The sequence below is a fragment of the Solea senegalensis genome, linkage group LG21, assembly GCF_019176455.1.
Source record: "Solea senegalensis isolate Sse05_10M linkage group LG21, IFAPA_SoseM_1, whole genome shotgun sequence".
NCBI classification, from domain to species: Eukaryota; Metazoa; Chordata; class Actinopteri; order Pleuronectiformes; family Soleidae; genus Solea; species Solea senegalensis.
This window is the reverse complement of record NC_058040.1, coordinates 12,607,467-12,633,205: the sequence shown is the minus strand read 5'-3', so window position 1 is coordinate 12,633,205 and position 25,739 is coordinate 12,607,467. Positions and strand designations below refer to the sequence as shown.

The 25,739-nt window shown below is 40.0% G+C and overlaps 3 protein-coding genes across 3 annotated transcripts in view; all 3 read left to right on the top strand.

The window, feature by feature from the left end:
- Window positions 1-8,064, top strand: part of bcr (BCR activator of RhoGEF and GTPase) — an 81,594-nt gene extending 73,530 nt beyond the window's left edge. Inside the window, exons 14-23 of the mRNA XM_044012358.1 lie at window positions 62-136; window positions 942-1,039; window positions 1,615-1,746; window positions 3,966-4,025; window positions 4,339-4,448; window positions 4,650-4,789; window positions 5,240-5,374; window positions 5,479-5,584; window positions 7,131-7,293; window positions 7,391-8,064. Of these exons, the coding sequence (XP_043868293.1) occupies window positions 62-136; window positions 942-1,039; window positions 1,615-1,746; window positions 3,966-4,025; window positions 4,339-4,448; window positions 4,650-4,789; window positions 5,240-5,374; window positions 5,479-5,584; window positions 7,131-7,293; window positions 7,391-7,480 (1,109 nt within the window). The 3' untranslated portion in view covers window positions 7,481-8,064. The remainder of the gene's footprint in view (window positions 1-61; window positions 137-941; window positions 1,040-1,614; window positions 1,747-3,965; window positions 4,026-4,338; window positions 4,449-4,649; window positions 4,790-5,239; window positions 5,375-5,478; window positions 5,585-7,130; window positions 7,294-7,390) is intronic.
- Window positions 8,065-13,024: 4,960 nt separating this feature from the next.
- Window positions 13,025-20,797, top strand: LOC122787100 (adenosine receptor A2a-like). The gene is made up of 5 exons (XM_044053675.1): window positions 13,025-13,187; window positions 15,018-15,595; window positions 16,680-16,811; window positions 18,868-18,971; window positions 19,419-20,797. Exons 2-5 carry the CDS (start codon window positions 15,396-15,398, stop codon window positions 20,399-20,401), a joined length of 1,419 nt encoding a protein of 472 aa, XP_043909610.1. The 5' UTR covers window positions 13,025-13,187; window positions 15,018-15,395; the 3' UTR covers window positions 20,402-20,797.
- A 1,863-nt stretch (window positions 20,798-22,660) lies between these two features.
- On the top strand, window positions 22,661-25,675 carry LOC122758133 (small nuclear ribonucleoprotein Sm D3). Its single transcript, XM_044012053.1, has 4 exons — window positions 22,661-22,781; window positions 24,194-24,333; window positions 24,440-24,632; window positions 25,453-25,675. The coding sequence occupies exons 2-4, from the start codon at window positions 24,208-24,210 to the stop codon at window positions 25,515-25,517; spliced, it is 384 nt and encodes a 127-aa protein (XP_043867988.1). The 5' UTR covers window positions 22,661-22,781; window positions 24,194-24,207; the 3' UTR covers window positions 25,518-25,675.
- The last annotated feature ends 64 nt before the right edge of the window (window positions 25,676-25,739 follow it).

Sequence of the window (25,739 nt, the reverse complement as noted above, 5' to 3'; positions counted from 1 at the left end):
CTCTCCCTCTCTCCCTCTCTCCCTCTCTCCCTCGCTCTCTGCTCACTGACTGTTTTTCCAGAGGATGAACCCCCCGGTCTCTGTGGGTTCCTGAATGTAATCGTCCACTCCGCCTCCGGCCTCAAACAGAGCTTGAGTGAGTCACTCACCTTCAGCCTCAATGCAAACAACAGAAAATACAGATGGAGTCAAACCAAATGAGTTCCTGAGAGAGAGAGAGAGGGAGAGAGAGTCTTGTTTAGATGTGACCGTGGAGCGGTGGAAAATGATGTTGTTTTCCTCTCCGTGAAATTTCCCTGGATTCAATGCAGGAATGTACATTCTTGTGACGTATGTCTTTAGCTGCTGGTTTGGTTTTCACACGATAATGTCGTGACATACTGTGCATATATTTAACCCTTTAACACCTAAAGAGCCAGAAAATGATCCTGTGAGTAAGTGCTTTGGTCCATTTCAATATGTGGCAGTTATTTACAATTTACTGCATGTGAAAATAGTGTATTATAGTGTTTTTATTTCGGAAAAACACTGCAGTTGTACATGAACACCAGCTTATGCCGGTTACATTTGAAATTTGAACCGTAAAAAAACATTTAAAATAACAGGTGTTTGAGTTTTTGTATCAATGGGTAAAAACAGGCCAAAAAATGGAAATTATGTACAGGTGTTTTTCCAACTCTCTCCTCTCGGGTGACAAAGACCCTGATTCTCCGGCTTCCTGCAACAAGTTACCATAATAACCACATGTTGGCTCGTGTAATTTCAGCAATGCAGGGTGCACTCGTGCAAACGTGTCGTCTGCGATACGCTCGGTGTTAAAGGGTTAAACTTTCAGCTTGTGTAATAACAATAATAATAATACTAAGCATATTACTGCACTCCCAAAGTATTCATACACAGTCATGTGTCTGATTTACGTCCAACCCTGTCCTCTCTGCCAGATCTCTACTGCACATTGGAGGTTGATTCCTTTGGCTTCTTTTCAAGTAAAGCCAAGACGAGAGTGTATCGATACACCACTGAGCCCAAATGGAATGAGGTAAGAGACCGCTGTCCATGATTCAAACATGTCCAACAGCACTGACGCGGAGCATCTGCAGCTCCCTGCGAAAACACACAGAAAACACACACACATGTGTACATATGTAGCGTATGCACGCGAGCTTAAAAACATGCACGCAACGACGACACGGCTGGATGTGGACGAAGAGCTCTCAGACACAATGAGACGAAAAAAGGTTCATCTGCAGCACAATACTGTGTTTTTGTCCCCCCATGGCCCAAAGAGTCATTGCTCAGCAAAGTGGAAATAATATCTGCTAATGAGGAGCTGCTGGTGATGACTCACATCTGTCCAATGCTAAGTGAACCAACATAGTTTGCCGCTTAAGAACAATGTGCAAACCATATGCAGGGAGCTCCCGCGCGTAATTACAGGGAATTCGAGTCAGCTGGGCTTTGTGGCGGCATGTATGGATTAAAATATAGGGGGATACTGTTTTTTTCTGGGGGTAAACTCTCAGGTCTGTCATTATCGCCGTCCTTCTTGCTGTTTTTCCCATCTCTGTCATTTTCTTTTTTTCAATCTGTTGTTGTTTTTTTTCTGTCCTTCAGGAGTTTGAGATTGAGCTGGAGGGCTCGCAGACCCTGAGGCTGCTCTGCTACGAGAAATGTTACAACAAGACCAAGCAGAACAAAGAGGACGGAGAGAGCGCAGACCGCATCATGGGGAAAGGACAGATCCTGGTATATGACATGACGTCACCACCCCCCCTCCCCCCTCCCCTCCTTGTTCAGCAGACACATCACTGATTCTTTTACTGAAAAGGCAGTTATGTCACTTCTGCTGCCATGGAGTCCATATCAGGACTATTGGCTGATGAGATTAATGAGCAGGATATTTAGTAAAATGGAGATTAAATGGAGAAACAAGTGACTATTGAGTTCAGGTGTAATTTAGAGTCACACGCTTAGCAAGAAATCGGTCATTTTGCTGCCAGGTTTAAAACATTCATCATCATTTCCGGTTATCAAATGAAAATATGTCAATTTTGTCAAATGCCATTGAAATATACCATTATTTAGGCCATATAATCTGGGGAAAAAACAACAACATACAAACACAATCCGGCCGTGTGATTGACAGGATGGTTGATTGTAGGTTGATGGCGTGTAATTATACAGCCAACATGGCGCTGACCTGCAGGATAATGTCAAGTGTCACTCAGAGAAGGAGAAAGAAAAGACAGATACGGCGGCGAGAATCAGCCGGCGTGTGCTTTGCTGCAGCCAAAAACATCCGTCTCTCACTCCTCCAGCCACAGCAGGACAGAGGTGTGCGTTGAAATGTGCTGCTGTGAGTTTCTTCGTGAGAAAAACAACAACATACAAAGCAATCTCAAAATAAACAGCAACAAAAGCTGACGGGAGATGATTACGCCTGTCATCATGTTTTGTACGAGTTTAAATTCATCATCCATTGTCATTCTAACTGTTACGGTCTCTTGCACCACCTAGTGGGTCCTTTTTGTCAGTCCAGTGACACGGTGCACTTCAGACGGATGATGTCATGCTGAACAAAACCACACCGAGCGGCGAGAAAGTTGCTCGGCGGCATTGTCATAAATCCAGGACAAGAAAACGGCCGCTCCCTCGTCTTTTAGCAGACAGATTACAGTGGCAGTTAAATCACATATTTCAACAACTGCAAATTGTTACCAGCTCAAATACGACTCCACATATTTTCTTTTGTGTGAGATCTTTTGTTCGCCATGTGTGTCTAAGGGTGGATGGAAGCAGAGGATGTTGATTTTTTTTTTAGATTAATTAAATGTCTAACTTAAATATACATATTCCTCTCACATACGACATTGCTGTTATCTTTTCTCATGTTTTCACACAGTGGTGTTGAGCTGTTCCTCATAGACTCATAGTAGGAAATGGTACATTATTATTACAATATTATAACAGCACATAGTTCCCTAAACCTTTGACCACTATAGGCTGAATAGGATACTATAATATTTTCTGTTTTTTGTTCATGTGGAAGCTTTTTGGCTTTGCTGTTTTTTAGTGCAGTGTGAGTCTTTGAAGATTCAGTCGTGACAAACGTGACACAGCTTTGCACACAGCCAGATGTTGTGTTAGTGTAGGTCAACATACAATAAAGTCTGTCCTCATGGGCACCAAACAACGTAAAAAGGACATTTTGACCTTGTGGGGACATTTTGTCTGGCGTAAAGACCTGGTTTTAGGGTTAGGGTTAGGGCGTCCATAGATGGATCTCACTCGTACTGCATAATTGGACGTCGACGAAACGTCAACGTGTACAAACAGAACATATTTCCCTTTCTTTCCCCCTCTGGCTCGGCTCTGTTTTTTGGTGCAGTGTTACAGCGCCACTTACAGTCCTGTCATATGTACTACAGTGTTTTGAGTTGTTTTTGGGGTCAGTGTGGATGGAGATATTGGAAAACACAAAAAGATCAGAAACATACACATTATATAGAAAATAATAATACAAAAGTAAAACAACAATTAGTTCAACAGACAAAACAAAATACACCTGAATACGACTTCTTTATTTACTGATAAATACACATTCTAGGTGGCCTCTAAGTAGTAATTATCAGATTTTTAGCTGCTTTAAGAATGTGTTTGTAGACATTTAACATGTTTCTAAAATAAAGTTTAGAAAGGGGAAAGGGGATTCAAATATTAGGTTAGGTTAGATTAGATTAGGTTAGATTAAAAATCCCTGCTAAGGTGATGTAATTGAGCTGTACATACACAGGGAAACGAAAAGTGAATATAGCTATCACCAAAAGTAGAAAGTAAACTATCTGAAATGTGTCTGGTGACGTTCTCCACATGTCTGCATCATTGTATGGATGTCATGTTTATAAAGTGTGTTAGTTGAAATGAAATAATATCCTAACTTGGACTTTTTCCTTCCCTCCTCTCAGCTTGATCCCCAGACTGTTCTCTGCAAAGACTGGCAGAGAACAGTTATTCCCATGAACGGGGTGAGTTCATCACATAAATCAAACATTTTCCAACCGCATTACTGAATATTTCAAGTTTACCTCCAGATAGTCACATCAAATGCCTCAAAATGCGTGTATTCCTTTGTATTTGTCAGTACAGCTGGACATGAGGGACATTCTTAGGTATTTCCAGGATGCCCTTAAGTAGTTAATTTCTCTCTTATGTCTTTACTTAGTTTTTAAATGTGAGGATTTCAGCAGGTTTACAGAAATGCAGCAGGTGGATTTTAGGCTTGTAGAGCAGCATCTCACTCTGTAAACCCATCTTAATTTATTTTTTTGTGTGCGTCAGATCGAGGTGAAACTCTCGATAAAGTTCACCAGTCGAGAGTTCAGCCTGAAGAGGATGCCCTCGCGGAAACCTATGGGCGTGTTTGGAGTCAAGATCTCTACAGTGACCAAGTGAGTGGACGTTTAAAACCAGTCTCCGGTACCTTTGTCGTCTAAACTGTTGCTTCCCCTTGCTTCTAAAGGCTTCGTGGGTTCAGTCGTTTCCCCCCGGGGGTGTTCCTCAGGGCTCCATTTTAGGCCTCCTCTTTTATGCTCTCCGAGGGAAAGTGCTTGTTTATGCTTGTAAACATTTGTGTTTTCCTGCTCTCTCAGGCGAGAGCGCTCCAAGGTGCCCTACATTGTCCGCCAGTGCCTAGAGGAAATCGAAAGGAGGGGAATGGAGGAGGTGGGCATCTACCGAGTATCGGGGGTGGCCACTGATATTCAGGCCTTGAAGACTGCCTTTGATACCAGTGAGTCTATTCAACAACTCTTTACAAAACATGATTTGCACAGGTTTTTTTCAGGAGTTACGTTGACTTTATATAGCACTGTACTGCAATTTCGGCTACACACATTGTGGTTATAATTCTGTGAATGCCGTGCATTTCTAGGGATAACAGCTGAGACAATGAATTGACCGTCCTTGTGTCTCTGTTGATCAGGTGACCACTACCGTGGCTCTTTGATGAAGTGTTTTCCCTGCAGTGAAATGATTAACAGGACTTAAAGACTAACCCATTCATGAACCTGCTGTATATTTGCACTGGGTGTGGGCATGTGTACAGTTTTTGTACGTCTGACAGTTTTGTGGCATGGCAGCTGCCTGCTCGAGTTGGTTCCCAGCCGTTCCTTTTTGTCATTGCACGACCTACTTTTTTCTCAACGTTGGTTTTCGAACGTCGTCTCTCTTCCTCCTGCAGATAACAAAGACGTGTCGGTGATGATGAGCGAGATGGACGTCAACGCCATCGCGGGGACCTTGAAGCTGTACTTCAGAGAACTGCCCGAGCCTCTTTTCACTGACGACCTCTATCCAAACTTTACAGGTGGCATCAGTAAGTCAGTTGGTTATTGAGTCAACAAATCAAGGAAAGTTCCTCATTTCTATCAAGTATATATGTATTTTTATGTAAAAAAATTTCTTTTTTTTGTCTTTCAGCCTTGTCTGATAGTGTTGCCAAAGAGAGCTGTATGTTGAACTTACTGCTGTCGCTGCCAGAACCAAACCTGGTCACATTTCTTTTCCTGTTGGATCACCTGAAGAGGTACTGTACAGATATCCAAAACAACTAAAACACACAATATCCTCATGTAACATGACTGCGCACAGATGCACTCAAACACAGACAGAACCAAATAAAACTCACACTCTCCAAATAATAATTAGACATTTGAGTTCAAAAGCGCCTTTCAGGACACCCAAGGACACTGTACATTAAAAACATAGGATAATAAGACATATATAAAACAACGTACAATGAAAATGTTGCACTTTACAGAGGGGCGATACCACTTTTTTGTGACCGATACCGATATCACAAGCTCGATAACAACACATATGTGCAGAGTCATTTCACAAACATAATTCTACAACTGTGTAACAAATATTGTTCTCCCAAAAGAACAATAAATAAACAATAAACTGCCCAAACATGACTCAGCAAAATGATCTTGCCGATTTTATTGACACTTTTACAGTCTGTGCATAGTGAAGCATGAGACATAAAGGATTTTTGGATTGTATCGATACCCGAGCCAGTGATTTTGATCAGTATCGGAGCGATACCGATGTTTTTGCGCGTCCTCCTGTTTTCTCAGCTCATAGATCATGTAAATCCACGTGCTACAAGCATGTACAGGAGATCTACATAAGGGCAAGTCACACAAAGTCTACGCCAATATAACGGAAAAGTTATAAATAATAATAAATGTAATAGAGCCTCTTAAAACTTAAAACCTTTTTTCAAAAGGGTGCAGTGTGGTTTGAAAAATTCATCCCCAGTGCTGTTATTACTATATATTGCAGCAAACATGGTTGCTACGGCGACATAGAACATCATGTGAGCATATACAACACATCTGTTGAGGAGTACAAAACATTTGTTTCCATTTTAAATATATAGTAAAGAAATCACAGGAGTGTAATAGCAACAAATATTTGGAAAATAATGCATTTTTAGTTTATTGTAGATTAAAAACCCTTTAACTAATATCTTAAAGGTCCAGTGTGTAAAAATATAGGCAACACTTCCTTTTCATTTTGCCAAAATGGAAGATCAAATAATTATTATTATTTAAATGAGTTGATGTTTTCCATTAGCTCAGAAGTAGCCGTGTCAGCTCTCCTGATTGCTGCTCTTTTGGACCACCATGTTTTTACGGGAGCCCACAATGGACAAACTAAACATCGTTTGAAATTTGATGCTCACTGAAGGCTACGTAGGTTCTCAAAAATGCAGCTACATCATGCAACGTCACTAATAAACCTACAATTTTACACGCTGTACCTTAAAACGTAATTCACCCAATCATCCCGAAAACAAAACTTGCCATAAAAAGAGGTAAAGTACAATTCTTAAAAAAAATATGATATGATGAATAAAAGGTGCATTGGTGTATAAGTAAAGACAGGATTTAAATCCATTACTGACAGGAATTTTCTTCTGCAGGAACTTTTTGGAGCATCTCTGACATTAAACTCTCAGAATCACCTGTGTGCTGTTGTTGTCCTCTCATTTAACTCGTGTGTCTTCCTCTCTGTCTCTCTCTCTCTCTCTCTCTCTCTCTCTCTCTCTCTCTCTCTCTCTGCAGGGTGGCGGAGAAGGAAGGCATCAACAAGATGTCTCTCCACAACCTGGCGACGGTGTTCGGCCCGACCCTGCTGAGGCCGTCGGAGAAGGACAGCAAGATCCCGGCGAACCCCACGCAACCCATCAGCATGGGCGACAGCTGGTCCCTGGAAGTCATGGCACAGGTGACGCCTCGCAGATCTTCTGTCTCGTCTCTCTCTTTACATCTTTATGAATCCTTATCTGCATGTTCTGCATCACTTTTTTTTTTACTCTGTGCAGGTCCAGGTGCTGCTTTATTTCCTCCAGCTGGAGACCATCCCCACCCCCGACAGTAAACGACAGAGCATCCTCTTCTCCACTGAAGTATAGAGCAGCCCTAGCGTAATGAAACACAAGATGGACCGTGGCTCAAAGTGAGCCCCACAGTAGTTTGTTTTTTAATTGACTGAGCGGATAAGTGACGTCTGCCTCTGGTGGTGGCGGGTGCTCGCCGCTGTTGAACACAGGAGGGCGCCATTGGCTCTTTGAAGCTCAGAGGATGTTCCCGAGGTCCTTTGTGATACTGCTCATGTTAAATATTGACTCCTTGTGGGTACATCTGCCACCTTCACGTCTTCACCTCTGCAGCTTGTAAGACAGTCACTGATCATAAGTCGAGACGCTGAAGATGCAAAGGATGAAACTTTTCCTCACATTTTTTTCCATGTTTCGTGTGTTTTTGGCATCAGTCCTACATGTTTTATTTCCGCTTTTTGGACAATCATCGATCACAAAGAAATCAGTTTATTCGTCCGTAAAAAAAAAAAAAACATTGCTCCGTGTCCTGTGCAGGAAAAAAACAGATGTTATTGTTTTCAGACATAATCTCAGTGCGTCGTTGCTGCTGCGTCACTTACAAAACACGCCTCTATGTTCAAATGTTGACAGCGTCAAAACAAAACCCGTGATGATGGTACACACTGCACATCTGACTCATTTTCGTGTTTCCTTTACGTCTTAAGGTAGTTTTTCCCGCATAAATTTCCCAGGAATCGATATATTTTCTAACATAGGAATCATCTGTGTTCATATTTTTGCCAAATTCATATGTTTGTTTGTTTCCGGGGGAAGGAAAAAAAAGGAAGCAGTTGTATTTACAGTTACAGTATGTACATAATCTTTTTTGTTTAACAGTATAATCATCGTTGCTATTACTGTAATTTATTTTAGGGCCTGCCTGGGGCGGTAGTTGATTAATTGTTTTTTTTTTTTCTTTATTATTATTTTGACGTGAAAGTTTTTGGGGTTCGATTGAAGTAGTAGGTCTTAGCCTTGCAGTGAAACGTGCAGGATTTAGCCTTCTGTTATCTTATCTATAGAAACTACTCAGCCTGTCCATCACTCATTTAGGTATTACCATGAAAGTTACCCACACACATTCATATTGTAGTTACATATACCTGAATGCTGCTGCGGAGAAAAACAAAAAAAAGCTCTTTAACTGCTGGGTGTTCCAGAGACTGCCGCCTGTCTCATGTAGACGTTATGCAATGTCATAACACACTTACACACACTTACACACACTCTGTGGCTACAGAAGTGCACTCACGCAACGTTAGAACTACTGTAATTTCTTCCGATCCAAGTGACGTGAGCACTCAGCGTTTATGCCCCCGTCCAGGTGCATAATAATCTGTTGGTTTAATGAAGGAAACTTGTTTTGTTTTTGTTTCTTCTTCTTCTTCTTCTTCTTCTTCTTCTTCTCTCATGCACTCAAACTATTGTTATGTTTGTCCCTTTAACTTTAACTTAACCCTGAAGATGACCCAAGTTAGAAAGAAGCAAACTGTCTCAATATTTAGGTGAAATTCAAGTTTTAACCTCTAGTATCCTTGATTTAACATGCAGGCATGTTTTATTTTGTTCTCTTTGTTGTTCCGTTTACAAACACGTCTACATACTGTTTCGTCGTCGGCGTGAAAAGGAAAAACCAGCGTGTGACGAATCCCTAAAGGGCTTTGTAAGATATCACAGGAAGGCATGTGTGAGTGTTTTTTTTTGTATGTTTTTCTTTTACACGAATGTCTTTTATCAACGCTCTAAATGTAGGAAAATCAAAAAATAACCTGATGTCAGCTTGCATTACAACTCGGGGTCTGCAGAGTTGACCTAAAGCGCCGTTAGTTTGTCCTGCTGTTACAGATGTTCGTGCTCTAAATGTGTTTCTACTGCCTCGTCGTCTCTGTTTTAGGACGTGAGACTGAATTAAATCCACCGTCCGTCCGCTCCTGCTCCACCTTTAACAGCAAGTCCGATCGTGCCTAGTCGATACTTTCTCTTCGGTTTGTTGTGTCTGCGGAAAGAAGCTCAGACTCCTGTTGCCTTTGCTGAGGGGCAGCCACACACACACACACACACACACATTTCATCTCTCAAAAGCTAAGACAGGACCTTATAAACTTAAAAGTACAGTGTGTGAAAATTGAGCAGCATTTCCCTCACCTCATTCTTCAAGCACACAGGAAAATCATGTGTATGTGGCATCAAAGCAAGGAAAAACAACAATTCATACAATCTGGTGATTCTACACTTACAAAAATCTACATTTATCTCCAGTCTCTGCTGAAAATGAGAAAAAAATGAATACCATTGGCCTTTTCTACATGGATTTTGCATGTTGGTGTTGTTACTCCGGGTTCTTCCTGCAGTTAAAAAACATGCCGATGTGCGGGTTAGGCGAATTGGACACTCTAAACTGAGCGTACAGTAAGTGTGAGTGTGAGAGTGGATGGGTTTTTTTTTTTTGTCTCTCTGTCTTTCTCTGACCTCGCCTGTCGCCGTATATCAGCTGGGATTGGCACCGGCGACCCCTGTGACCCCTCATGTGGAGGATAAAGGGGTAGAAGGAGTTTGCAGGTTCTCCTTCCTGTGTGTGTGTGTGTGTGTGTGCATAGGGTTTTCTCCAGGTTCTCCAGTTTCCACCTACCGTCCAAACGCATGCAGATTTAGGCAAATTGGACACTCGGGTTTGTCTCTATGTCACCCCCGCACCCCCACGACCATCATATGGAGGATAAAGCCTTTTAAATGACTTTTACACACTGTACCTTTTGAGCATGGTCTTAGCCGGTGTCGTCCGTCCACTCTATGTCTTACAGTGATGCTGTCGCACATAACTGTGTTCGAGTCGTTTGAGTCTTAATGGGGCAAAAAAAAAAAACAGACGGAATTTCTTTGTTCTCGTTCTCTTTTCACCTCCTTCAATGCCTTTTATTTTTTATATTTATTAACCTAGTTTGGTATGAGAGGGTCTACTGGATCTATTTATTGGTGACGTGACGTCATCCTAATCTAAATCGATGTGCGACAAATTGTCTTCGTTTGGGGGGGTCAACGTTTGAAGGGAAATATGTCGCATCTCCTTTTTCCAACATGAGTTTCAGATGATTAACCACTGTGTACAGCTCCAACCGTCTGCTCGTCTCTGTGTCGTACAACAGACTGGCCACTGTGACCGTTTTGGAGAAAAAAACGGGTGCAAAATTCCCATCAGTTTAAAATGTAGATTCTACAGAGTTTACTGTAACTTCTACTTCTCCAGGGTAGAGTTGTATAAAATGTATGATACTAGAGAGAAAGAGAGAGAGAGAGAGAACATGATTTGGTTTAAATTCACCGTAGACGTGTGATCGTTAGAGATCGGGTCAAGCCGGTGCACGAAAAGACAAAATTGTCAGTATATGTTAGAAGGAGGAGGAGGGAAAAGAATTATTGCATTTGTTTTTGGTCTGTTGATTGTCGGTGTAGCTGCATGTAACGTCCATAATACAGCTCCTCCCATCACTTAGTTGTGTACATGGAAAAGCAAATGCAACAACAGAAAAAAAAGAAAAAAGGGTTTTCTGTGCAATAGCCTGGAAATAATGGAACATATTGCTCTATATGAACGTTTGCATTTACTGTACATGTCCCTGATTATCACTTCATTTTCATACCAGATCCTCAACTGCCACCACTGAACGAGGCTTTGTGTAACCTCCTGTTACTGTTCTGTTTGACATGAAACACAGAGCTGAGGAGGAGCAGGAGGAGGAGGAGGAGGAGGAGACTTTGCCCGAAACAACCACAAAAAAACATTTGACCTTTTTACCTTCCTCAAATTTTTTGACTCTTCTTCCTGTTGAATATTCAATGTTCTGCTTGTAGAACTGTAAAAAGGAATACCGTATTCTGAAAGCAAACATGTTTGGGAGGGCGTTTACAGCCGATGTTTGTACACAAAAATGTTAAATAAAAATCTCCTGTATCTACAAGGGCGCGTGTCATCTTTGGGGCTAATTTCAGATGAGTTTTTCATCAATGACAGTGAATAAAAATTCCAATTTTAAGTTGTGATCAAATAAGCTTTTGGCAAATATTTTAATTTTTTCCAATATTTTCCGTTTTTACTTTCAATATTTTGATATTTTAAATCTGAAATATACAAATTTATAGTCACGAAAACACAAATATTTCACCTTTTTATACCTCGACTTGCTGGATGTTCTCTGAGAAATTAATCGAGCACAACATCCAACCAACTAATTTCTCTGTTCAGGAGTAAATGACTATAATTTGACATCTTAATCAAGAAATAACAATGTGCGTTATTCTATTTCACCTGTTTTTTAAAACGGTTCATTTGAAGGTTCATGGATAACAATAATAATTCAATTTTAGCATTAAAAATATAATTTATGTTAAAGTGCTTCTACATACTGGTGTATAAAAAAAATATTTTGATAATCACCAATGCTTTTAATTTAGGGCAGCTGTGGCTTTTGATGGTGGTCTAATACATTTGTAGAGCACTGTGTATTACAAATATTTAATATCCCCAAAATCAAACAGTATATAATCACTAATTTTCCCCATTCAAGGGCATTTCCTGTACAGTAAACTGTCCCCTTATGTTTTTTAATAGAGTGAAACATGCAACACTGACCACAGTGACTCATAGAGGTTACGAGTATATGAAGCTGCGATGACTGATGTGATACAGCCTTCTATAAGTAGTGAGGACTTAGTTATGAGCTGTAACCTCAGACCTCACTTCTTCATACTCAACCTTTTTTTTTTTTAATCTATAAGAAAAAGTATACAGAGACTTTTGTTGAAACAGTTTGAACTAAAGTCGACTGACTGTGGGGGATTTTTATTTTCGCTCTCGTCATTGTATAAACTTCTTCATGGGTTGCCAGTAATAACATATATATGTATATACTGTACATATATATGTGTATATATATACATATACCGTATAAAGTCCAGTGCATATAACACACACATACACGGTGTGTACTCAATCTCTCAGAAAATGGTCTAAATAACACTTATAATAGCATTCTGTTTCATTAAGGTAATTAAAGATTAACAGGCAAATAGAAGCATAGCATCAACAGTCATGATACTTTGGAATAAGTGACAACATGAGTTTACAGTTGGATACAAAATAGCTGTTAATGCTCTGGATGGATTTCTTTCTTAGAATAGTATCATATTTCTCCTTTATTAGATTATTAGATTCCTTTCGGTCAAGGTTAAGTAAGTTTTTTGTTAAGTTAAGTTTGTCGGTTTTGACACAAGGTCTAAAATATTTAATGTAAAACCTGATAAAGTTGCAGAGAATTCGATTTTCTTTTTGTTTGTGGACTTTTTATTGATGACGTCTGTGTGCACTGTTGCAGTAGTAGATTGAATGTGATGCGTCACGAGCACATTTCTGTTTTATTTTCTTTCACATTACCCCTCATCGGTTCCATTCTTACGTCACTGTTTACGAGAAGTCAAAGCCCCCCCAACACACACACACACACACACACTATTGACAGAGAGAGAGAGAGAGAGAGAGGCGGTGCGTCGTGCGTTTTTCTGGTGCGCGCCTTGAAACTTAACGGATCACGTGCGGCAGCAATGACTCGTTAGACGGTTTGCATCATTTCTGGGGAGTTTTCTTGTTCATTCACATTAAAGGCGATGGAAGCGGATTTAATCACTTGAACGCACCCTGTTTGTGTGGAGGGACTTCTTTTCTTTTTTGTTTTACTCCATCAGTGAGGTAAGACATATTTTAAGGTTTGGATCATTTTATAATGTGAGTCATATATAGTTAAATATGTTCAAATGATTCTGTCTGCTCTTGCTTCCCTCACACACACACACACACACAGCTGCTTCTGCCAGTGATAATAATAATTTTATTTTACATTTTTTTTCACGCTGTGCTGGTTCATTGATTGACATGGTCATGAAAAGAACACCTTCTACAGGATGTTTGTTTTCTTATCACTTCCTCCAAGGCCTCTTTGCTCACACTCTATCTCACTATTAATGGAGAGAGCAGGGTTTTCAAATGGTAGAAGAAAAAAAAAAGAAGCTCACGCACCATCATAACCTGTAAAACCACATGGCTTTTGTTTATTTCATTATTTTCTTTCCTTGTGCTGGTGCTGCAGAAAAGCCTTTTTACATTTTCTCTGGTCTTAAAAAAAAGAAAGAAAGAAACTGAACTACTTTGTGCTGCAGCTTTCCAAACCTGCAGGATAAACCCATGGGTTTTACATTCCTGCAGGCTGATGTGTGAAGGTTCCAGTAAAACAATGGGAGAAAAGAAGTGGGATTTTGGTCCAATGTGCAGTCGAAGCAACAGGCTTAAGTGAAATGAAAAAGAGGCCGATTTGAACACTGTACGCCAACTCTCGTGGATTTGTCGCCGTTTATTCCCCTGTTTTCAGACAAAAGTGGGATGTGGGAAGTAGAAAAGGGTTCATTTGACCTTATGTGCGGTATAACCTTGCCTTTAAATGATTTCAAAATGCCTTAGACTTTGCAGAAGTAGCTTAATTGACCAGTATAGTGTCATCACATAAGTTACATTAACTTGATTTGAGCCCAAGCGGCAGATTTAAGGGTTTTTTCTTCTGGGTTTTATTATTTCGCTTCCTCAATTTCATTTCTATATTATGACGTGCAAAGAATTTGTTTAGTAGTAATCGGGAAGCCTTGTACTATTTGCATATTCAGAACAGTACAAACAAGCAAACAATGGGAGTATTTTTGTTAGAAATAATAATCCCCGACTAGTACATGATGGCTGGCCAATCCTCCTGGTAACATCTGTGTTAAATGTTTATGTCTTACTTTAATCCATGGTCACATAAACACAAGATCCGATTGTCATGATTGTCTCTGGAGTATTGTTGTCTGCTTTAATCCTAATTTTCAAGCGTTACTTCCAATTGAGCCCTGGTAGAATTTCATATTTGAAGATTTTTCTTTAATATCATCTTCAAAATACACGTATTAAAGATTGTGGCTTGAAAAATCTCGACCTGAAAGTGAATCAGCATGTGTCGATGATGTGGAAACCCATCGCTCTGTGTGTGTGTGTGTGTGTGTGTTCATCCTCCCTTAACCGGTTACACACTAACTTGACCTACATATCATTCAGACCCCTTGCTTCCATGAAGGGTTATCTCAGGTTGTATTACTCACACTCTAATCAGCTCGCAATTCAAAAACCCGAAAGAAAGAAAGAACGCAATAGAGGGAATTGAACAGTGTCCGTGCCGCGGCACAATGGCCTTCAAATTTATAGGTTGGCTTGTTTTGTGGCGATTATCAGTGATTTTGGGTAAAGTGTGAGCGTCAGTGGCGGGAAAGATTAGTGTGTGTGTGTGTGTGTGTGTGTGTGTGGGAGGGTTTCGGGAAACGTCCCCTAAAAGAAAAGCTTCATTGTTGGATTGTCTACTTTGGCCCTGTGTGGAAAATAAACTGTCCCCCTGTCTTCTGGAGATAAATGGCTTTTCTGACCTGTATATGTGTGTGTGTGTGTGTTTGTTCAGGCTATACCACTGAGAACATATTCTCTCTTTCTCTCTCTCTTTAGACCTCTGCTGGGTTTTGGTAGCCGTTGAGCAAAACCCTCAGACGCTCCCTCCTTGACATTCTGCTGCCGCTTGAAACAAAGTTCACAAAGCTGAACGCAGCTGGGTGATAAAGAGGAAGGTGGACAGACAGATGCCGCAGCAGCAGCAGCAGCAGCAGCAGCAGCAGCAGCGGGTCACAGTAAAAGTGTACGAGTGAAGTCAGACAGCACAGGCGTGAGGTTTGTGGTGGGAACTTCCTTTCTCGACTGTCCCACCAGTGACACAATCGCTCCTCCCCGGAGCGGTTTGGCAAGCAGGTATTTTGTCTGAAAACACGTCGGGCCGCCAAGTGTGTGGGATGACAACTCAACGAAAACAAAAAAGAGGAAAAAATAACCATGCTGAAGAATGACCAGCTGGTCTATATTGGCCTGGAGCTGGTGATCGCCTGCCTGGCTGTGGCGGGAAACGTGCTGGTCTGCTGGGCCGTCTGCCTCAACTCCAACCTGCAGAGCATCACCAACTTCTTTGTGGTGTCACTGGCGGTCGCTGATATCGCCGTGGGGCTGCTGGCAATTCCCTTCGCCATCGCTGTCAGGTATCAGTACAAGTGCTACTATTTCATTATTGCACCTTTAATCATTGTTTTTACAGGACTCAAACTCAGTGTAATCCCACATGAAAGCAAAGTAAATCTCTGTGCAGTGATGTAATCAGAAGTGGAAAGAGTGCAGAAATATTCTACTTACTTACTACTTACTTCTCTTACTAAAAGTACCACTATCTTTGATCAAATTTGACTTAAGTACAAGTAAAAGTACAGGTCTAAAAATGAACTCAAGTTAAAGTAAAAAAGTAGCTTGTTTAAAATTGAATTTGTTACTTTTTTAACAAGGTTGGGGCTCTTACTTGTGTCTTCTCTCACATTAGTTGTTTTTTTTTTATTTAGTAAAAATAAAAGTACACATTTTTAAAAAACTACTTTAAAAAGTACAGGTACACAAAAAAAAACTATACTCAATTACAGTAACACGAGTAAATGTAATACATTACTTTCCACCTCTGGTTGTAATGTAACAAAGTACAAATACTTTGTTGCTATTTTTAAGTTCAAAATTCACGTATCTGTACTTTACTTTGTTTTTTATATTTAATATGACTTTTACTTTTACTCCACTGCATTTCATCTAACTATCTTTGTTACTTGTTGCTAACAAATAAAATCAGAAGAAGAAGTAATAGTAATAGCACTTAGATACGTAAGATACCTGTACTTTTACTCAAGTATCCCCTTAAGGTACTTTATACTTGTTTTAGGCACTAAGATTTGAGGTATTTATGTACTTTATAAGACTGACTCTGTGTCAAGTGTGGTTTTTATAATTGAACAAAGGTTGCTTTATCAGATTTGTAATACAGTATTTGTATTATTTATTTGTTTCCTAATCCTGGTCCTCAGAGACCCAGTGCTCTGCATGTTTTAGATGTTGCCACACTCCAACGCACCTGATTCAAATCAGTGGGTCGTTATCAGGCTTTTGCAGAGCTTGATAACGAGCTTACATTTGAATCAGGTGTGTAAGAGAAGGGCAATATCTAAAACAAGCAGTGCAGTGGGTCGCTGAGGACCAGGATTAGGAAACACTATGTCCTTCTAAACGTGTAATGTCTTCTTCCATCAGTACTGGTTTCTGCGCCAGCTTCTACGGATGCCTGTTCATCGCCTGCTTCGTCCTCGTACTCACCCAGAGCTCCATCTTCAGCCTGCTGGCCATCGCCGTGGACCGCTACATCGCTATTAAGAACCCGCTCAGGTGAGGAGAAAACTTAGGTCTTGTGTCAAAAATATGTCAAACGTGTGCAACAGTGACGCAAGAGGCGGTGTGTACTTGTGATCATGAGGCGTCTGCATATTTATTTATATTTCTATGGAGAAAACACACAATTACAAAACTAGAAATAAAACATGTCGGTTTTAAAATAACATGAGACGAGAAATTAGTCATTCACAATTTTAAAATGTGGGACGGGACGATACTACTTTTTTTGTCCGACACCGATATCACAAACTCGTCCGATATAGTCATTTTAGACCATTTATGAACTATGAAGCAAAAAGAAACAAATAAACAGCCCAAACATGACTCAGCTAAAATGCTTTTGCTGATTTTTATTTCCATTTTGTGCCGTGTGTTTCATCATGAAGCATGAGATATATAAGATTTTTGGATAGAATTTTACATTTGTATCTGTCCGTTATCCGAGACCAATACTGACCGATACCGATACCATTTCCCATACCTAGCTTATGTATGAAGATATGACATATTTTTGCAGTTTAGTTTTGCAGCGACATTGTCGGAGGTGAACAGCTCCACTTATGCTGCCGCTCGGAGCTCACAGTACCCAGCACAGAGCAGCATTACCTCGGTCTACCTCGGTGTAATTTGATTGGCCCGCTCTCTCTTAGTCCCGCCTCTCAGATCCACCTCCATCTGCATCTTGCACACGGATACACTTGAATATTTTCCGAAAATGCAGGAGACGCGCACTTACAGCTTTCCGTTACGCACTGAACTGTAGGAACAGGGAGTGAAAGTGAATCTGCTGAGATGATGAGAGTAGATGACAAGGCAACAATGTCGACCATAAAAACATGAGCAGAATTATTTTCTGTTTAATTTAAACTGCAGACCTTTCCACACTATAATGAAATGCTTACACGTCATCAACATCACACATTAAAGATAAGAGGCATTTAAAAGATGTCTGCTCTGGTGTAGAAAATCCCAATGAATTACAGAGAGGTCTCACTTAATTAGGACTAATCTGGTCGCCTGTGGGCAGACGGAGATATATGTGACGTTATTGAGTTACTGTTGTTGTGTGTGCTGTTGAAAGGAATTAGACGTCTTTCATCATTGTCGTCGTCCATGATTCGAATGCCATTTCTTCACGATAAAGCTTACGTCAAAGTTCCTCTTTCACTCTTTGTGCAACAGGCGTTTTGCGAGCGCCAAACCCCGCTGCTGTTTATTCACAGCTCCATTTCTCCCGTCACGAGAGGATAAGCCATAGCAGGTGACACATTTGCATAGGCGGTTGTATAACAGCGTGTTAGGGTGAGTTGTCAAACACACCGGAGTCACATCCCTGGCACCATGAGACCATAAAACAAATCATTAGAATTTTTTAAGAGCTTATTATAGATAGCTTATTATATCAGCCAGCACCCTGCTCATGAAAGGTACCAGTCATTCGCAGTAAAAGCTGTCCAACACAAAGAATACCCATTGTCTTGCTTCATAGTCGTTTTGCTATTTTCATTCAGCTGCGACTCCTGCAGAGGTGGAGTGGAGTTTCACAGTCTTACAAATGCATTCAAAATGAACATAATGTAGAACTCTGAGTCAGATCCTGCTGCTTAGACATTTATTTTGTTCTTGACAAGAGTTGAAGTTAAGTAACAAAAGTTATTTCACTTTTAATGAAGAAAAATGTTAATCCCACATAGAAATTTTATTGATCCCATAGGGGAATTTAGAATTTCTTCCTCTGATTTTATTTGGTAGTAACAAAGAGAGGAAATGTAGTTGCTATAAATAACAAAGTAAAGTACAGATACGTGAACATTGTACTTGTTGTAGTGTTGTTACACTACAATACTGATTATTGTTATTATTATCATACACCAAGCTGAAAGTCTTTCTTTGCTTCATCGAATTGACAACGCAGTCGAGTTTGAATGTGCAGCCATTTTCTCCTCATTCAAATCCCCAAATATTGACTTTGCTGCACATACTATGACAATGAGATTAGATAAAGCAGCTGGTCGTTGTGTATTAACGTGTTTTCTCTTCAACCCCTCAGGTACAGCGGTGTGGTGACGGGGCAGAGGGCGAAGGGCATCATCACTTTGTGCTGGGTCCTCTCCGTGGGTATCGGCCTGACTCCGATGCTGGGCTGGAACACAGGTGGTAGATTCAGTTCAGGCGAATGTAAATGTTTGCTTTCACTGCCGGCTAAGTGCTCTTAGCCTAGACTGTAGAAAAACATACCGGTGACCTCTGCTACATTTTCCATCGGTGTCTGAGAAGATGGTCTGACGTCTGTGTCATGGCCTGTACCTTTTACTGTCATTTAAAGGCAGACGATCTCAACTTTGAAAGATGGGAATCTGGGAAGACATGTGAAGAGACACATTTCCCAAATTAATTTAAAAAAGAGCGCACACACACAATGAGAGCACATCCAGCTTTTTTACTCTAGTTTAATTTTATTTAACAACAAAAAGCTTTTATGCTCTCACTTTACAATGTGCTTTACAGATTAAAGAAAACTTGTAAAATGTGTGTAAAAGTTTAAAATATACAATAGCACCAAAATATAAATAATCACCATATCAACCCACTGTTATGCAGGTTGGAAGGCCTCAGCCAGCAGCAGCAGCAGCAGCTGCCCTCAGGGTATGACGGAGTGTCTCTTTGAAGGAGTGGTCACCCTGGACTACATGGTCTATTTCAACTTCTTTGGCTTCGTGCTTGTACCTCTGGTGGTCATGCTGGTCATCTATGCCCACATCTTCATGGCCGCACGGCACCAGCTCCGACTGATGGGGCTCAAAGTTGCGCAAGCACCCACGCCGGGAGAAACCACCCTGTCTTCCAGCTCGTCTCGTTCGACCCTGCAGAAGGAAGTGCACGCTGCCAAATCGCTGGCCATCATTGTGGGTTTGTTTGCCTTTTGTTGGCTTCCGCTGCACATCATCAACTGCTTCAACCACCTGTGTCGGGACTGTAACCGCCCACATATCTGGATCATGAACATTGCCATCATCCTGTCGCACGCAAACTCTGTCGTGAATCCCTTTATCTACGCCTACCGCATTCGGGAGTTCAGGCTGACGTTCCGCAGGATCCTGTACCAGCAAATTCTGCGACAGCGGGACGTGAACAGGTCTGGTGTTGGGAATCATGACAGCAGAGGTGTTGGGAGCAGCCGCAGCAGCATCATTGGAACCTCGTCCTCTTCCCGTACCAGTAAAGAGCGTTTGTCATGTGGCACAATAGTCAACAGTTACATTCTGGGCCCTGGTTCAAACGAAACTCTGCCGAAAGAGATGCCGGAAGTGTCTTGTCTGTGGACAATAAAGTTAGACTCTGATCCAAACGACTGCAGAAACAACGGTCACAAAATAAAAGGAGACAACCCCGCGGCAGCAGCACCACTGCCGTGCATCTCTGGGTTTTCTGTGCAGGAGGGGACAGAGTCAGTGTCGGGGTCAACAGATGCCGAGGAGTTTAAGGACAGTCAGAGCTGCATTACTTTCATGAATGCTCATGCATTCTTCCTGAAACAGACTGACCATGGCTGCTCTGCAGAAGGTCTTACAGAGGTCTCATGATACTTATAATACATGAATACTCATAACGCCGTTAAGCACGTAAGACACTGCAAATAAAAGAACACAGAAGGACAAATGAGGCCTCAGTTCTGACAAAAATCATATTTTAGGTCTCATATGTTTGAAGCTAAGTCCATCCAAATGTGCATAAAATACTTTTAACTGTACATATCTTGTAATGTGTTTTTAAAACTATATAAAATATAATGTAATATGTTATTTTTTGAAATGGCTGTGTTTTATATCCACTGGAGAATTACATATGTCTGACATACTGTATACCACAGTTTATTATATTATATATTAATCAGCTTAAAACTACTGCAACTAAAGGTCTTAGTGAATAATAAAACTGTCTACTCGGACAAACTTGGGGTGAACACGTTTGACAACAAATATTGGTCATGCTCTATCTTTTGTGTGTAGATCTATTCAAAAGTAATTTCTCAGAGTGCGTGGAAGCTGCAGAACACTTGATTTTCGAGATTGATAACTGCCAGGCAACATGTGTCTGTTACTGCTTCAACGACAAGGAAGTGGTGCACACACACACAGGCCTGTTACCAACCATTCAAAACAAAGCTTGTTTGATCTATTCAACTATCAGTCCATATGCCTGTAATGTGGCACACACACACACACACACACACACACACAGGTTTGCACATGTGTCCTTCTTAGGACACTGCATTGACTTCCATTCATTTGCACAACCTAAACAAAGCGCTATCAATCAATTAATGCCTAACCTTAACCTTAACTTAACTTAACCACAATTCAAAACTTAGCCCTAGACTTAACCAGTTCCTCAAAAAGGAAGGTTCTGCCTCATTCAGACCAGGTTCTGGTCTCCAAGAGGACTCCAGATCCTCATAAGGTCAGTGTTTCTGCCAGAAAAGGGACCTTAAGAGGTAACAAACACAAGTGTACACACACACTTACCACTACAGACTACTCTGCGAGGAGTGTTTACAGAGTAGCCTGACTGCTGACGCCAGTCAATGGGCCTAATGCAATGGAAATCAAATGAAGGTTCATATGATGATGTCTTTTATTATGCCATTATGCCTTCTCTTTCCTCATTAAAAAGCCCTTCCTCTGTGAGAAAGACCTACATTTAGCGACACTAATGTGCTTTAAACCAATCCCAGAGACGAGTCTACAGGGAAAAAACATATATGGGTATGTTTTCAGCATGTGCACTGTATTTATTCCAAAACTATGATGGTTGCTTTGTGGTGATGTACTGTAAATGTGTATTCAAATGAATAAAGGATCGATGAACAAATAATCGAATTTTATGATTTGGGGTTTTTGTTGCATGAGTATGAGATAAGGGTTAGTCAAATTAAAATGGAAAATTAAAAGCTGACTCTAACCACTGACCACTGACTATAAAGAGAGACTATGAAAATAGAAACACACCCTCCTTAATCAAGAAAAAAAATAAACATGTCCATATCGAAAAGTTATGTAAATAAATATGCAAAACACAAAACTAAAACAACTCATTACTTTGTGAGGCAATTGACTGTCCCAGTATACTATATACTGTTCACTGATTTGTCTGTTTATCTTGTTTCTTCTTCTTCTTCTTCACAACAATCACACTTATATTTCACATTACTGAGTCCTCGTTGTTTTAAATCATCAAAGCAGATAAGCGAACAACTATACAGAGAATTTCCTTGAATTAACAGAGAGTAATAGAGAGCACATATTTTCCCTAGCCTATTCCTGATGAATTTCTGAGTATATTTTAAAACAACACTGGTTACACAAGGTTGTGATTCAGTGATGTAACATACCGTACATTATATCTCAGGAAAATGACACCTGCAAATGGGTGTGGTTTATGGTTGTGAACTGGGTTGCAATAGTTTGCAGGTCCCCATTTACAATCGTTTGGGAAACACTGATCCACATAATAAAGTAAATTAATCATTTATTCTTGAAGATATAGTTCAGGATGAGATCTCAGTGATGTTTGTCTAGCAGTCCCAGGCTTCAGTCGGGTCCATGATGGCATGATGCTCTGAAGAACTACACAAACTGTACACATAGTAAGCTATTCTGGCAGACATGAACTACAATTTGGGACACATTGCGCAGTTAGCACATGCTCTCTTTTCTAAAACTGTAATTTTACCGTTGTTCCTTTAACAACTAAAATGATGACAAACCTAATAGTGGGCCAGAACACCAAAAAACTATACGCCCCTCAATGCACCACGGGAAGATACCGGAAGCACTCCTTTGACCTATCGAGGCATTGTGGGAAGGCGGAAAAAGGCTCAAAAAGGGACGCGGAATCGACGAGAGCACGTTGTACAGTCCAGAGTAAAACGACAAAGAAAACCCGTTCCGACACACAATCAAGGTAAATGTGTGTAATTTTGAATGAGACTGTTTTATAAATATTAGTCTAACAATGGTATTCGGGTCTTGGACCTCGTTCATTCACTGAGCCAACATGGCTCCGTCTAATTTCTGAGCTCGCTCAGTTTTATACCAGTACCAGTCACAATTGATATCAAATGCTCTTTATTTTCTGATGGGCTTTGTTTTGTGCAAATGTATACGCAACAAGCTCGAAGTTGTGTGGATGGTTTTGCTCCTGTTGGTTAACTTGGTTATTTTTCACATAGCATAGCACGCTAATGTGGCTAATTTAGCTAGCTAACGAGTCTGCTTCTGCATTTTAAGAAGTCTCAATTTTATCTAGTTCATAGGTTTACTATTGTCACACCACATCCTACGTGAGCGATATTCAAATCAGTGTAATTTCTGAAATACACCGTTTCTGTCGTGTTCTGATCTCACAGTAACCTTTAATGTAGCGTAGATGTGGTTGACGAAACCTTTTTGTTATTTCACAGGTAGCAGTTTGTGATGACGAGAACACGATTTTTCTTTTGTCCAATAAGTCTCTGATCTATGGCTGCAACCAACGATTTTCATAGTAGTCTTATCTGTCTATTTTAACCGTTGTAACCGTTTGGTCCAGAAAATGTTGATCAGTGTTTCTCAAACCAAGTAATGTTGGTGTTCTCGAATATGTTGTTTTGACCATAAACCAAAACTATTCAACTTTAATGCTTACCCTGTTTTATGGGGCAAAAACAAATCACATTGTAGATGCTGGAAAATTAGAACAATTGTTTGATTGATTTATTTATTTATTTAAAAAAAACCACTTAAACCAATTAGGTGATAATCAAAATGGTTGACTATAAATATTCAATTAAGAAAGTAATTGTTTCAGCCCTACCCTGATCGGCCTCCGTCCTAAAATTTTCTGGTCACTATTATTTAAAATATCTTGTTAGTTGCACATTGGAACTGGCCTGGTTTATAACTTCAAAGTTAATTTATTGGGCTGCAACCCTTGATTATTTCCTTAATCTATTAATCTGTAAATACTATTCAATTAATAAGCTATTTGGTCCAGAAACATGTTGATTTGTTTCCCAGACCTTTATAACGAAGCCATTTGTCCACAAACTAAAGTTATTGATTTTAATTTATTTGTTATATAGAGCTAAAAACACCAGATATTCATGTATACGGAGAACTTGTATGCTCGGACAGATACATTGACTATCTGCAATTAATTAACTGATTTCTAATCAATAAGCTCTTCATTGTTTAATGCTTTAATCCAACCAAAACACTAAATCACATAACACAAAGTTTTGTTCCTGAGTGAAAATTGAAAACAAGTTTAATGGTGTGTGTATATAACCTATAACATCAAGAAGTTGTTAAACATTTCACACTGTTGTGTTTCAGGCAAACCGGTGAAAATGTCCATTGGCGTACCCATTAAAGTTCTGCATGAAGCAGAGGGCCACATCGTGACCTGTGAGACCAACACTGGAGAAGTGTACAGGGGCAAGCTGATTGAGGCCGAGGACAATATGAACTGCCAGGTTGGTCTGGAGTAATAAACTGTCCACAATATTCATAAATTAAGTGAACAAAATGTAATTGATCTGTTATGGCCATGAAATTTAATATGTTCTTCCATCACTACAGATGTCCAATATCACTGTAACTTATCGTGATGGCCGGGTGGCACAGTTGGAGCAAGTCTACATTCGTGGCAGCAAGATCCGCTTCCTGATCTTACCCGACATGTTAAAGAATGCCCCCATGTTAAAGAGTATGAAGAACAAGAACCAGGGATCTGGCGCGGGAAGGGGAAAGGCAGCTATTCTCAAAGCACAAGGTAATTTGGAATCTGCAATAAGTGCCCGGGCATTTTATTTTTCCTTCAGTCATCAGAACTCAAAAGATGTTTGGCTTGGCAAACAAAAAATGCCACTGTAGAGATGACTTAACTCCTAATATAAATATAAAAGGCTAATTCAAGAGAATTAAAAAAAAAACTTCAGTATAATTATTTGACAATTTCTACACAAAAAGGATTGTTTCAACTTAATTTAAAATAAAGGACCTTTATTAAGTAAGGAAAATTGTTTTCACCTATGTAGTAAACAAATTAGTTACTTTAAGCTGTTTAAATATCACTACTTTTTTTTTTTTTTTACATGAAACTTTTTCTAAATCTTGTGTTATCACAGTGGGATCGCCAGCCTGCAGAGCAGCAGGCTTATTTGATTTTCTCCTCTTAAAAGCCACAGCACAGTTTAAACTACACAATTGTATTACAATGTCAAATGAGGACATGTCCTAATTTGTTTATAATTTCTTTATACAATAATGGTCTCACGTGTGTTTATTTTAAAATAACTGTGCTTTGAACCATATCCTGTTCCAGCATTGGGACTATGATAAAGAGGCATTGTTTCGGTTCTGCTGACTTTTATTCAGGCTGTTGTGTCGGGGAGTGTATTGAATTCTTATTTTTAGATGTTCTTAATAATGCGTTTCAAGGCTATGAAATCAGACTTGTCTCAATATGTCTGACTAAACGTATTAAATCTATATAAAGCCAGGTATTTCTTTGACCTCTAATGTGACTGCTGCCACATCCTGTCTCTCAGTGATTTATTATTTCTTGAATAACATTTTTATGTGTTTTTCAGTGGCTGCAAGAGGCAGAGGCCGTGGTGGAATGGGAAGAGGAAATATCTTCCAGAAGAGGCGATAACTTCATCTGTGTTAAGATTGTTGCATTGTATAGTCTGAGGTTTTTTCTTTTTTAATTGTTTTGTTTGGATTGGCTATCTTTGATACTGGTTGAAGTCATGTGATTTGCAGTTTACTGCTTTGCTTTCATTTTTTATGAAAATAAACATTTCCATTTGACACCTTGCATTTGTACATGACATTAAAACAAAAAATGACAACACGTACATGAGGTACTAATTCA